The sequence below is a fragment of the Stegostoma tigrinum genome, chromosome 6, assembly GCF_030684315.1.
Source record: "Stegostoma tigrinum isolate sSteTig4 chromosome 6, sSteTig4.hap1, whole genome shotgun sequence".
Classification (NCBI taxonomy): domain Eukaryota; kingdom Metazoa; phylum Chordata; class Chondrichthyes; order Orectolobiformes; family Stegostomatidae; genus Stegostoma; species Stegostoma tigrinum.
In genome coordinates this window covers 48,179,692-48,194,828 of record NC_081359.1, presented here as the reverse complement: position 1 = coordinate 48,194,828, position 15,137 = coordinate 48,179,692, and the positions used below count along the sequence as shown (strand labels likewise).

Here is a 15,137-nt window from a genome sequence, read left to right as displayed (position 1 = left end):
TTCCTCAAACCCATTCTGCCTTCTCCCATAACATTTGATCTCCTTACAAATCAAGAACCTATCTGTCTCTGCCTTAAACACACACAATGACTTGGCCTCCACAGTCTTCTATGGCAGTGGATTCCACAAATTCACCAACAGCTGGCTGAAGAAATTCGTTATCATCCCAGTTCTAAAATGTCACTCCTTCACTCTGGGGTCCTAGTCTTCTACTACTGGAAACATCATTTCCATATATACACTAATCTGGCCTGTCAGAATTCTTCAGTCAGAAAGTTTCAATCAGAATCTTCCTTATTGTTCTAAACTCCATTCCGTGTAGACACGGAATCCTCAACCAGCCCTTGTATGACAAATCTTTCATCTCTGGGATCATTTTTGTAAACCTTTTCTGGACCTCCTCCAAACCTAGCACATCCTTCCTTAGATGCAGGGCCCAAAACTGCACACTATTCCAAGATAATAAAATGTGAGGCTGGATGAACACAGCAGGCCAAGCAGCATCTCAGGAGCACAAAAGCTGACGTTTCGGGCCTAGACCCTTGACCGCGTCTCCCGCATTTCCCGCGACACATCCCTCACACCCCGCCCCCGCCACAACCGCCCCAAGAGGATCCCCCTTAAAACACATCACTATTCCAATGCAGTCTATCCAGAAATTCATAGTCTAAGAAGTACATATCTATTCTTGTTTGTTATATCTACAGTACTGTGTGATTAGTGTAGTTCTTATTCAGTTTGATTTGTTTTTATCTAATAGGTGATCATTCCTCCACTGCTCATGATATCATGACTGGACAGTCAACTCCTCCCTCGACGACTTCACCTTCATTCTCTGTGAACAAGGACACAGCTGAAAATCAAGACATTGAACATTGTGGTCCCAGTTTAGAGGAATGCATTTCAACAGGAAGAAAAATTCAGCAGGTAGTAGAGAAGTATACTAGAAACCTAAACCATTTGCTTAATTCGAGTGGAAAGAATCAGGGTAAGTAATTTTGTGTTTAATACTGTTCATTAGGAAAAGAAAATTTAAAGAAGTATAATTTAACCCAGTGTTTATATTTAAATGTTCCATCATTGTATTTTCTTTAAATGCCTGTAATTTGATGTCTGTTATCCCATTTGGAAAATTATGCTATGGGTTTTATAAAATTCTATATTAATTTGGCGGTTGTGCTGTTTTTAACCTTCTTCTGAAGAAGCTGATTTTGTTCTGTGTGTGAGTAATATATATGTTTTATTCATACAGGTAAGTTTATCCAGTTTTCTGATTTATTTCTTTTACACAAGCAATCAGTTTTGTTGCTGTAGCCTATGTCCTATCTGATGTACATGATTATTATTGTGATGCAGTACCCAGAATAGAGTGCTGCATTGCAAATTATGTCTGGCTGTTGCATTGTTCATCTAGAATGAACTGCAAGACCTCCTGATTACGATTTTGATATATAATTCAGCACTTTCATGTTTTGTCACTGCTGATGATTAAATTGTTAAGTGTTTGATAGCTCCCAGGTCTAATATACACATTTCTCTGTAATACATTGTCATTTGCCCACTGCAGCAACTATCTTGATCATTCTGTTCACTTGTCTGTTTCAATCCCATTTACCTTCTCATGGATATTGCACTATTGTCTTGTTACACTTCGAACAAGTTGCAGAACAAAATATTCCAGCTGTTATGATGGAGCAATTAATCCTTGCAGCAGCATAGACTGGGATTGCACCTTGGGTCCATGTGGGATTTCCAAATTGGCTGACTCAGAGGGAAATGTCCTGGAAATTGAAAATTCTGCTGTGCCTAAAACACTCAATCTGGAGGCTCAGAGTCACTTGAACGTAATAGTTAATTGAGTGTTAGGGCACTCAGACAGACAAATGAACCAAATTAGCCTTTTTGCTCCTCTTAGTGACGCAGTAAAATTAAAACTTTCAAGGACCCTCAAAATTGACGGCTAATGGTTCATGACCAATTCCAATCACTGGTTTGTGTCTTAAAACAAAATACTTCACAATTTAAATAATAGAATAGCTTTAACAGAGGAAATTTTAAACCACCATGTCTGTGCTTTAAATGCAAAAATGTTGTTTTCAGCCTCATTCACACAAGACCGACAAACAGACAAACAATGGCTAAATAAAGGAAAACTTTAAAAGCTGGCCAGATTCGCATGCTAGCACATTGGTTAACCTTGCTGCCACGCAGCACCAAGGACATAAGTTCTATTTCAACTTTGGAAGTCTGTGTCTGTGTCTTCAGTTTGCACGTTCTGTTTGGGTCTCTTCTGGGTGTTCCATTTTCCTCCCATGGTAAAAACATGTTCAGGTTAGGTGGATTGGCTATGCTAAATTGTCTGTTTAGTGTCCAGGAACGTGTAGGTTAGGTGGATCTTCATAAATGTGGGGTTATGCGGGTAGGGTGGGATGCTCTTCAGAAGGCCAGCTCAGACTTGATGGGTCACGTGCCTTCTACCTTCTCTGGAGGGATTTTATGATTCTAGTTAAGTGATTTTCGCAATGCATTATTTCACTGGCATTGATTGTTTCTTGATTGATCATTCTGAAGATATCGATTTGGATCACCATTTCAGTCCATTCAGATAAAGGATATCTTTTTTATTCTGAGCTTCCAAGTATTGCAGTGGTTAGACGAGGAGCTTTCAAAGCTTCATGCTGTGGCACCAACAGCCATATATGTCTTCACAGAAAGCAGTCCAATTCTGAATGACAACTCCCTGACAGATAGCATCTTCCACAAGCTCCCAGTTAAAATTCAACATCTCCTTGAGGATAGATCGTTTCCAGACTTTATGGTATTACTTTCCAGGTACAGCGTTCATTAGTAGCCACCTTCAGTTATGTGACGGTGCATTTGCAGAAACCTTTATCAGGAACAAACCTGCAATTAACTTCCACACCTCACGAATAATCAACAATTGTTTGGTCTGTTTTGCTTTTAGTTCAAGCTGTTACCCACAGTCCAAAAGTTATCTTTCACACACAGTTCCCAGTTCACTGCATTAAACCAAAATGATGAAATTAGTGAGGGTTTTAGCACAAATTTTAGAAGGTTAAAAACCTATTTGTAATTCCTAAATAATCATTAAACTGAATACCCCTCTTTTTCCCCCCCTCCCCAAACTCAGCACTGACCTCTGCATTCCTCAGTTACTGCAGCACCAACACCTGACCCAACTCTCCAACCTACCCTAAGCACACTCACATTTAGAAGAGGATGGGAAAATTGTGCTACCTATCCTGCTCCCTTCCTAGGCATTCTTGCTCCCAAAAAAATGCACAACCAATCTGGTAGCCTTAACCTAAGATAATAAAAAGTGAGGCTGGATGAACACAGCAGGCCAAGCAGCATCTCAGGAGCACAAAAGCTGACGTTTCGGGCCTAGACCCTTCATCAGAGAGGGGGATGGGGAGAGGGAACTGGAATAAATAGGGAGAGAGGGGGAGGCGGACCGAAGATGGAGAGTAAAGAAGGTAGGTGGAGAGAGTATAGGTAGGGAGGGGATAGGTCAGTCCAGGGAAGACGGACAGGTCAAGGAGGTGGCATGAGGTTAGTAGGTAGATGGGGGTGCGGCTTGGGGTGGGAGGAAGGGATGGGTGAGAGGAAGAACCGGTTAGGGAGGCAGAGACAGGTTGGACTGCTTTTGGGATGCAGTGGGTGGGGGGGGGGGAAGAGCTGGGCTGGTTGTGTGGTGCAGTGGGGGGAGGGGACGAACTGGGCTGGTTTAGGGATGCAGTAGGGAAAGGGGAGATTTTGAAACTGGTGAAGTCCACATTGATACCATTAGGCTGCAGGGTTCCCAGGCGGAATATGAATTGCTGTTCCTGCAACCTTCGGGTGGCATCATTGTGGCACTGCAGGAGGCCCATGATGGACATGTCATCTAGAGAATGGGAGGGGGAGTGGAAATGGTTTGCGACTGGGATGTGCAGTTGTTTGTTGCAAACTGAGCGGAGGTGTTCATCATGGTCCTCCTGCACTGCCACAATGATGCCACCCGAAGGTTGCAGGAACAGCAACTCATATTCCGCCTGGGAACCCTGCAGCCTAATGGTATCAATGTGGACTTCACCAGTTTCAAAATCTCCCCTTCCCCTACTGCATCCCTAAACCAGCCCAGTTCGTCCCCTCCCCCCACTGCACCACATAACCAGCCCAGCTCTTCCCCCCCCCACCCACTGCATCCCAAAACCAGTCCAACCTGTCTCTGCCTCCCTAACCGGTTCTTCCTCTCACCCATCCCTTCCTCCCACCCCAAGCCGCACCCCCATCTACCTACTAACCTCATCCCACCTCCTTGACCTGTCCATCTTCCCTGGACTGACCTATCCCCTCCCTACCTCCCCACCTATACGCTCTCCACCTATCTTCTTTACTCTCCATCTTTGGTCCGCCTCCCCCTCTCTCCCTATTTATTCCAGTTCCCTCTCCCTATCCCCCTCTCTGATGAAGGGTCTAGGCCCGAAACGTCAGCTTTTGTGCTCCTGAGATGCTGCTTGGCCTGCTGTGTTCATCCAGCCTCACATTTTATTATCTTGGAATTCTCCAGCATCTGCAGTTCCCATTATCTCTGAGCAAGAGTCACTTGTTGTTTACAGTTTTGGTATCATTATACGTAGTTGTTGTAAGTTGCAAGTGTAGAGTATTTTTGTTTTGCTATGATTGCACTATCCAAAATCAAGATGCTTAGGCACTGAAAACAAGAAGAACAACAGCTAAAATAAAACAACTGTGTATTCTGGAGGTCTGAACTCTGCTCTAACTTAATGCCCATGTAAGATTAGATTAGATTCCCTTCAGTGTGGAAACAGGCCCTTCAGCCCAACAAGTCCACACTGCCCCTTGGAGCATCCCACCCAGACCCATCCCCCTATAACCCACACACCCCTGAACACCACGGGCATTTTAGCGTGGCCAATCCACCTAGCCTGCACATCTTTGGACTGTGGGAGGAAACTGGAGCACCCGGAGGAAACCCACACAGACACGGGGAGAATATGCAAACTCCACACAGACAGTCACCCGAGGCTGGAATTGAACCCGGGTCCCTGGCGCTGTGAGGTTGCAGTGCTAACCACTGAGCCACTGTGCTGCAGAAAATATGAATAATTTCTGACTCAACAATTTAAATTCTAGCCCTTCTGAAATTTCTCCTTCAGAAATGCACAGACACACAAACTCAGACAATCTATGGATATTAAGGGTGGAAACAGAAGGAAAGCCATCACAGAATCATAGCTTGACAGCACCAGCCTAGGCTACAGAATTCAAGGACTTGGTTTCTTTTTCTTCCTTTCAGTTCCCTGTGGTTCTTTGCTGTTGATGCAAGGAGCGATTGCATACCAGTGCTCTCACTCATTCATAGGGTGCAAATTCACTTTCTTTAAGGTGTTTTATTCCTTCTTAAATGGGGGTTTTGCTCTGAAAAGTGGATGAAATATCTTTAGCTGTTACTGGAGACATTCTGTTATCTTCACACTACAGAGAGACTCACATGTCATCTAATCACAGGGGCTTATTGTTTCTAAAGTAAAACAAAGAATTGTAAATTACATTAACAAGAGATTACTTTATTCATGCCCCCAACCAACCTTTCCTCCTCCTCCTCCTCGTATCTTTTCCACCCCACTTCCAGTATGCTCAGGATGGAATGATTTGATTTATTATCACATGTATCCTGTTACAAAAATACACTGAAAAATTATTGTATCGTGTTGCTACTCTCCAGTGCCATTTTAACACAAAAATAAATCAAAAAGTGTCCAACTTTACAGACCTTCTTGTTGAATGCTCCATCCTGGGTCATGGGCATTGTGGTCAAGAATGAGTTCCCTTTACACTGCTGCCATTGGAATGAAAGGTGCTACTGTTTGGCGCCATGCTGTTTCCACTGACACCCTCGCTCCTGAGTCTTTGGAACTTGTGAATGCAGACAAGAATGGGAGAAACTTTGTTCATCTTTTCCAGATTATCTACTCAAAGAAACCTTGTTAGTGAATACTACAGTGCTCATGTTCACAGCAAGATTTTTTTTGTTCATTTTCTTCAGTTCTGACATGGAATTAATAAGTAATGGAGTTGTATCCCAGTTCTATATGAGCTTAATTTCCCAATTTTTGTTTTCTAGACCCTGCAACTGTTCATCATACTTCCATCCGAGGAGTTCCTAATTTCCACGTTGAGCTACAGTCTTCCCAACCAGATTCAGATCTAGAATTTCAGCCTTTGGAGACCAGACCTGATTTTGGTGTTTCAAGTACTTCATTGTCTTCTACCTCTAACAAGGTGCTAAGATTTGATTGTAATGCTAAGCCACTGAACTTTTATGTATGCTAGAATAACTTTGTTTCTGAATACAACAATGGCGGTAGCGGTGTTGCTGCTTCTCCTCATCCTGAACTGGAAACATTGATCCATTCTTCTGCCAGCTTGCACGTTTTCAAATTCTCTTGTTCCTTGCCTGGATCATAGTGTCTCCTTGATTTCTCTGTCTCAGTATTTACATTGGTGACTATTTTTCATTATTCATTTACATTCTGAAGTTCATGTTCTTCATAATTGTGGGCCAATAAGAATGCACAGTATTTCAAATTAAAATAAACGTTTTAAAATATTCTAAAACTCATCAGTTTCCTAAGGTGTGCGAAAGTGTTAAATCCAAATAATTGCCTGCAAGATAGTTTTGTGTCTCAACTTCTATCTTCTAAGGTTTTATGATGATTCTTTGGAGAATTCTTGGTATGGCTTCTTTTATTCAAGGAGTTTAGAGGCCAGATATTCTTTCCTTCAAAATGTCAAACAGCAATTTTTGGGGAAACTGAGGCAGCATTACTTTTAAACTGTTACAGAATTCAAATGCCCTTGATACTGATAGCAACACACACAATCAACATTCTAATCCAGGCGTCAATCAAGTCCAGGCACCAATCAAGTTCTTCACCGACAGTATTGAATCCACTCCTGACCATGGAAGTGGAGTTTGCAATACAAGTCAAAGGAACAAGTACATTCAGCAAGATTATGATTTTGGTGAGTGCCAATCTGAAAAAGAGAAAATTCGCCAGTTCCTCCCACTGCAATATTCATGTGTCTGAATGTGCCCTTGAATACTCTTGTGTAAAGTGTTTTGAAAAATGTTATATCATTGACAAAAAGTTTTCCGTAAAACTTTTTGCCTTCTACAGAATTATGGAAAACAAACAAAGGATGGATGCACATATATAAAATAGAAGTGACCAGATGCATGGAAGTTAGGAATAACAAGAGTCAGAAAACACTGGTGGTAGTAGGTAATAGGCCACCTGATAATGGTTATAATGTTGGACAAATGACTAGGAGAGAAGTTTATTGGAGCTTGGAAAAAAAGTTTGTAAAAGATGTGATACTTATGAGGGTGTTTGACCTTCATAGGGACAATTGAATTGACATGAGTGCTCCAAAAGATGAGTTTTTTTTTAATGTTGTTGTGACACTTTTTTGGAGCCCCAAGAACATAGAGCTAAGAGCAAGAGCGGGTTATTCAGCCCTTCTAGCGAGCTGAGGCATTTGATCGTGGTTGATCTATGCCTAAAATCCACTTTCCCAATCTCCATAATCTTCAGTCCTTTGAGACAAAGTAATTTCTCCTGATCTCTGTTTTAATTCTGAGCCCTCTGGCTGCAGCTTGTCAACTTCCTTTCCCCGCCTCTCCACCCCCCCCCCCCCCAATTTGATTGCAAAGTTCCCATTAATCCCTACCCAACAGTAATTAAACAACGAGTGCTCACCTTGTCATGAGGCGGAGTAGGGAGTCTGAGCCTGGTGCCATTCTTCTTGTTTCTTTTCATTTTCCTCCCCTCCCTTTTTCTCTTATTTTCTTTTTATGTCTTGTGTCTTGTTGAAGAGCCCAGTCATGGCGGCCAGTAGGTCCAGCGTGGACTTGTTGCTGTTGGCATCTCTGCAAGGTTGCGGTGGTGTAGGCTTGTCCACTCCATCTGCTTTGCTTCTATTTCTTTTTTCCCCTTTCCTCGTATGTCTTTTCCTTTCTTCACTTAACTTCTATTTTTAGCTGTTCTTCAGTTAACTTCTGAAGAAAGGCAGCGATATCGGGCTCATTGAATTTGCAGTCAGCTAGACGTCCAGTGCAAGGCAGCGGCTAGGTACCTGACCTGAGACTCTTGGTGAGTTCTTGCAGCCCGGTGCGCTGACTGAAGGTGAGGCCTAGGCCTGGTGCAAATGGCACCTGGGTCAGGGCTTTCAAGATCCAGGATCCAGTGTGGCAGTGGAGGTTCTCCTGACATGTACAGCCACGAGAGCAGGGGAGATTGAGTCCTTTCAGGAAGTGTGCTAAGAAGGTCTGTAAGATTTAACTCTTAACTTTTTTTAAACGCTATGCTAAGAGTGACTGTTATGTTTAACTTTCAACTTTGTTCCTTATTTCTTGTTTTTAAGTTTACGTAGCTAGGCACATGTACCTAAGATTGTACCACATGTGGCGACATTGCAGACTTCTCACTGTTGTTCTGTACTTTTATACTTGAATAGATGTGACAGTAAAGTCTAAATCTAAATCTAAATCTAAATCCACCACCCATATCGTAAATTTATGGCCTCGCATTGTAGATTTCCCACATGAGTAACCATCTGTTCCATGTCTACTTTGTCAATCCTCCATAGTATTTTGTATAGCTCTATTCGATCTCATTTCTAAACTTCAGTGTATAGGCCTAAAATGCTCAAAATCTCTTCATAAGACCAACCCTCATCTCTGAAATGCATCCAGTGAATTGTCTCTGAGCTGCCTGCAATACAAGTACATCCCTCCTTGAGTAAGGGACCAAAATTGTATGCAATACTGTAGGTGTGATCTAACTAATACTTTGGACATAACACTGACATTTTTCTTTTTTTTCCCAACTCTCTTTTTTTCCTTCAATAAATGCCAGAATTCCACTTGTCGCCATACCCCTGTTACTGTTATTTGCAAATTTGGCTATAGTACGTTCTGTCCCAGTATCCAAGTCATGAAAATAAATTTATAAATGGTTGGAACCCCTAGAACTGAACCCTGTTGCACCCCACCTGCCAACCAGAAAAAGACCCATTTATCCCATCTCTGCTTTCTGTGGGTCAGCCAATTCTCTATTCAAGATCATAAATTGTTCCCACTATTCAATGATCTTATCTTGTATATTTAGCTTTTTGCGCTACATGCCTTCTGGAAGTCCAGAAATACCACATCTATAGGATCCACATTACTCATGTTGCTTCATAGATCTTCAACGCCAGCAAAATAACTTAAACAAGATATACCCATCGTAAAACCATGTTGACTCTGATGGATTGTACTTTGATTTTCCAACTGTCCTGTTATTAATTCTTTGAGAATGGTTTGTAACAATTTCCCAAGAACATGTCTGTAGTTTCCTACTTGCTGCCTCTTTCTGCTCCTCTTCCCCACCCTGATCCTGATCCTGAACCATTTTGAATAAGTGTTCTATTTAGCATTTTTCCAAGACAGTGGAAGCTTTTCTGCGACAATAGGTTGCCTTTCTAGCCTCTATACAGTCCATTTCCCGCTCTCTCCTGCCTATTTGCATATCTGTCAAGAAGCCTCTTAAATGTTGCTATTGTATCTGCTTCTAACACCTCGTCTAGCAGTGCATTCTTGTTTTTCCAAAAAAAACACTTAGTTTTCACATCCTGTTTAAATCTTGCCCCTTTTACCTTAAACCTATGTCCCATATTATGTTAGACAACTCTACCCTATAGAAAAACATCTGACACATTCTATCCATGCCTCTCTTTTATCAGGTCATCCCTCATCCTTCGTTCAAGTGAAAACAAACCAATTTTGTCCAGTGTCTCCTTCCATAATTAATATCCTCCAAATTAAACAACATCCAAATAAACTTTCTGTACCTTCTCCAAAGCCTCCACATCCTTTTGGTAGTGTGGCAATCAGAACTATCGACAAATGTGGCCTAACTAAAGTTCTGTACAGCTGCTGCATGACTTGCCAATTGTTCTACTCTATGCCCTGATGAACCAAGTATGACATACACTTTCTTGATTTACCTTATTCACTTGTGTTGCCACTTTTTAGAAAGTAGATCTGAATGACTAGATCCCTCTATATGTCAATTCATCTAAGGGTTCTGCCACTTATTATATATTTCCCTCCTGCATTAGACTTTCCAAATGCACCATTTTGTATTTGTCCAGATTAAATTCAATCTGCCATTTCTCTACCCAAGTCTTTGGCCTGTCTGTATCCTGCTGTATCTTCAGGAAGTCCTCAATTGTCCGTAGCTCACCAATTTTTGAATCATCCGAAAAGTTACTCATCACACCATTATATTCCCTTCCCAATAATTTTTATACATCCATAATAAAGAAGTGGGGCCCCAGCACTTCTGGTCACAGATTTCCAGTCAGAAAAACACCCTTCCACATTACTTTCTGTCTTCTGTGACCAAGCCAGTTCTGTCTCCATCTTACCAGCGCACCATGGATCCCAAGCGATTTTGCCCTTATTATGAGGGAACTTGTCAAAGGCCTTGCTAAAGTCCATGTAGACAACATCCACTGTCCAGCCCTCATCAATCATCAATCATCTTTGTAACTTCTTCAGTAACTCAAACAAGTTTGTGTTGGAAAGATTGTGTTGCACTAAAATGAAATGCCTAAACAATTCACCTATTTATAACTAACATTGAAATGTCTCATTGAACCTCTTCATCAGTCCAATTAGCATAAGTTATCGGCTGGTTTCATTAGACAAAATAAGTACTTAGTACAATAAGCAGACTTGTTTGTACACTGACTTTTTGTAAATGTGCCATGCGTTCTGTGACTAAAGCTGATTCTATTTTTTTAGAATATGGTAGGTTGAAAACTTTTCAATCACTTCGACTGGAAATTAGTTCAAACAAATACAGTTTAGACACTGGTTCCAGAGAAAATGTCATGTGCAACAGACTTTCAGAACAAGGATTTAATAATGGTGCCTCCTCAATTAACTGCGTACATCTTCCTCCATTGGATCTTATAAGACCAGAAACAGTAGCTCCTGCTTCACAGATTCTTGAATCCATAGACCAGTTGATTTGTTCTGATTCATTGACTGAAAATTTACAAGGACATGTAAGAGAAAATACTCAGGAATGTTTCTCGCAGCTACATGCAACGCAAAGTTCAGAAAATGATCACAACTGTGACACTTCTGATCAAAATGGAAAATATCTAGAGGTTTGTGGAAGCATAACTTCACATGCTGTCGCTTTTACCAAGCTTATAAAATCCAAAAAGGTAAATGAAGTGAATTTGAATGATCAATCTACTGAACTCTGTAATGTAATATCATCAAGGAGAAAGAATTGCATTGGAAGTGAAGTGCCCCATTTCTCAGAGCAGAATCACATAGTGCCATCTGGTCAGTTATCTCACGCAAAAACTCAAATTGCTGCCAGACTTGAGTTTGAGACTGAACAGGATCAGCCACTGTCATCAAACCTTATATCAGAAGTTTTCACATTGCAGAGTATTATACCAGCAAGGGTATGTGTATAATGTATATATTTTGTTCAAAAATAAGGGATGTGTATGAACAAAGAAATAATTTGAGCTGATTCCCTTGCATAAATAATTTGTTTAGTTTTTTTATAGCAAGTTGGTGTTTCAGTGGTAAAATATTTCAAGGTACAATGATTGAAGAAATTGGCAAGTTTATATCCCCTTACCATGTTTATTTTAGTTTTGTCACTTGGGAAAAGTGTCAAATTACAGTAAATATTCCACCCCTATCCTTTTCTCTTCCATACATGTATCCATATCCATATATCATCCTAGAGTGTAGAAACAGGTTCTTTTGGCCCAACTAGTTCACACCGACACTTGGAGTATCCCACCCAGACCCATCCCCATATAACTTACCTAATCTACACATCCCTGAACATCATGGGCAATTTAGCATGGTCAATCTACCTAGCCTGCACATCTTTTGGACTGTGGGAGGAAACCAGAGCACCTGGAAAAAACTCAAGCAGACACGGGGAGAACGTGCAAACTCCACATACAGTTGCCCAAGGGTGGAATCGAACCCTGGTCCCTGGCGCTGTGAGGCAGCAGTGCTAACCACTGAATCACCGAGTCACCCGTCTTGTGTTTCACCGTTCCTATTTTACAGGTTATTTAGTATTTCTACGCCAGTTATCATTGGCCCGTATCTCTGGGTCTTTGGATCATTGGATTGTCAGAAGAATTAAAACTTAATTCCTGGCTTGTAAAAGGAGCAGCTTCCTTAAATAAAGTGACAAATACTGTGCACATTACCCCAGATTTGATCTCACCGATGCCCTGTATAACTGAAGCTTAAGCTCCCTACGTTTGTAAGAAACCAAGTGCTGGAGAGACGTTGTAGGACTAGAAGCACTTGTGAAGCAAAACAGAGTTGATGTCTTGAATTGGATATGACTTCAGAACAGAAAGGGGGAGTGGTAGTTCTATGCTGTTGTAAACAAAAGATAGAGGGTGTGGAAACAAATGAAACACATGGTAAACATGATTCGGGCAAAAGGCACATGGTGGTGCTTTTAATGGTGAAGGAGAGAGAGAGAGATGAGAATTAGGTTCCCTAATTGCTTGATGTACCTGCGTGCTAAATTTTATTGATTCATGCACTTGGACACCCAAGGTTCTCTGCATATCAGAATTCTGCAATCCTGCAATCCAATCTGCATCATCTTTATTGTTCCTGTCAAAATGAAGAATTGCATATTTTTCCACATTATACTCCATTTGCCTGAACTTTGTTCACTCAGTTAACCTTACAGTATCAGATTCAACTTCCTTGTGCCGCCTTCATAAGTTTTCCACACGTTTGCATCATCAGCAAATTTACAGCTATACACATCATCCTCATTTGTCTTTTTCATGTAAATTATAAATAATTGAGGCCCCAGCAATGATCCCTGTGGCATACCACCTGTTATATTTTGCCAACTTGAAAAATACACGTTATGCCGATACTCAGTTGCCGGTTAGCCGACCAATCTTCTGTCTACACCAATGTTTTACGCTGTACACTATTCCATAATAATTTTTTATTTGGCTCTTTAACAAGTGCCTTCTGAAAATCTTAAGTACAGTACATTTTCTGGTTATCCTTATCAATACCACTAATTAATTTGTCAAAAAAATTCTCATCGAATGGCAATTATAATTTTCCTTTTACAAAACAATATTGACTCTGCCTGACTACCTTGAACTCATCCAAGTGCCCTGCTAACTTTTAACATTTTCTGGGTGACAAATGTCAAGCTAACTGACCTATAGTTTTCTGCTTTTTATCTGTCTCTTTTTGAATAACCACTATCTTCCAATCTAATGGGGCATTCTGCAAATCAACTGAATGTGGAAAAATAAAATTGCATTAGCTAATCACTTTCTTTTTAAAACGCTATGATGAAGTCCATCAGAACCCAAGCACTTGTCAGCCTGCCGTTCCAACCATTTTATTCGGTACTGTTTTTGTCTGATAATTGTGATTTTCATGTGTTAACCCTCTTTTTTCCTGATTTAACATTTCATGTGGAATGTGACTGATCTTCACTGTAGAGGTTGTTAATGTTCAATTTGACTGCCATATTGTTTTTCATTATTATTTTTCGAGGCTGATTTATAGGATGAACACTGTTAACACTGTTCTTTTCTCATTATTCATCGAAACTCTTACTCTTATTTCTGCCTTGCTTTCTCTTGTCCTGTATTGTAATTTTCCTTCTTTGTTTTGAATATTCTTTGGTTTAATCTGTCCAGTGTTTCTAACCTGCCACTTGTTCCTGCACAATTATATGCTTCCACTGTAAGTTTAATGCAATGTTTTAACCTTCTTAGTTAAGCACAGTTGGTGGGGCTGTTGCTTGGAATTTTTCTGACTCTCCAGAATGTACTTATTCCAAGTATTCTGAAATATCCCCTTAGGCCTGCCACCGCATCTCTAACCTATTCTTTAACGTAACTTGCCAAATCACTTTAACCAGCTCTGCTTCTGTGTTTTCATAATCATCCTTGTTTCAATGTTTAAAAATAATTTTTTTACACACTCCACTCTCGTGCTAACTGAATGTAAAATTCAAATGTATTATGGTCGCTGGTACTTGTGTGCTTTTGCTTGAAAATCCTGAATTAAGCCTGTCTCATTTACAATAATGAATCAAGCATAAACTGCTGTTTGCTTACTCCAGAAAATTCTCTTTCTATGAGTTCAGAGTAGGAGTACACTTGGAAAAGAAATCAGGAGGGCGGAAAGGAAATCTGAGAGTGTTTTGGAAAATAAGATTAATAATTAGAGGTTTATAAAATCATGAGGGGCATTGATAGGGTAAATAGTCTTTTCCCTGGGGTTGTGTAGTCTAAAACTGGAAGACATAGATTTAAGTTGAGAGGGAAAAGTTTTTTTAAAAGGATCCTGTGGGGCAACTTTTTCATTTAGAGGTTGATGGCTGTATGGAATAAGCTGCCAGAGGAAGTGGTGGAGGCTCGTATGATCACAGCATCTAAACGACATCCTGGGGGGGAAATTTGCTAAGGCTGTTCATGTGGGTTTAAACTAATTCAGCAGGGGGATGGGCACCAAAATTGTAGTTCGACTATAGAAAATGTTGAGAGTAGGGTGGTCCAAAATAAAGTTTCAGGGAAGCAAGATGGCACTGGCAAGCAAGAAGTTGAATTGAAGTGTGTCTACTTCAATGCCAGGAGCATCCGGAATAAGGTGGGTGAACTTGCAGCATGGGTTAGTACTTGGGACTTTGATGTTGTGGCCATTTCGGAGACATGGATAGAGCAGGGACAGGAATGGTTGTTGCAGGTTCTGGGATTTAGATGTTTCAGTAAGAACAGAGAAGATGGTAAAAGGGGCAGAGGTGTGGCATTGTTGGTCAAGGACAGTATTACAGTTGTAGAAAGGATGTTTGGGGACTCGTCAACTGAGGTAGTATGGGCTGAGGTTAGAAACAGGAAAGGAGGTCACCCTGTTGGGAGTTTTCTGTAGGCCTCCGAATAGTTCCAGAGAGGTAGAGGAAAGGATAGCAAAGATGATTCTCGATAGGAGTGAGAGAGACAGGGTAGTTGTC

General features: G+C 40.9%; 1 protein-coding gene across 8 annotated transcripts in view; it reads left to right on the top strand.

Annotated features, from left to right (window-relative positions):
- cep295 (centrosomal protein 295) overlaps positions 1-15,137 on the top strand; it is a 208,413-nt gene that overhangs the window by 141,364 nt on the left and 51,912 nt on the right. For 6 of the 8 annotated variants that reach the window (XR_009445842.1, XM_048532236.2, XM_048532233.2 and 3 more), the window contains 4 exons: positions 761-988; positions 6,152-6,309; positions 6,873-7,053; positions 10,883-11,562. Coding sequence is in view for 7 of the 8 variants with exons in the window: in XM_048532236.2 (XP_048388193.1) it covers positions 761-988; positions 6,152-6,309; positions 6,873-7,053; positions 10,883-11,562 (1,247 nt within the window). In the remaining variant the exon portion in view is untranslated. The remainder of the gene's footprint in view (positions 1-760; positions 989-6,151; positions 6,310-6,872; positions 7,054-10,882; positions 11,563-15,137) is intronic. The other 2 variants (XM_048532237.2, XM_048532235.2) reach the window with 2 other exon arrangements.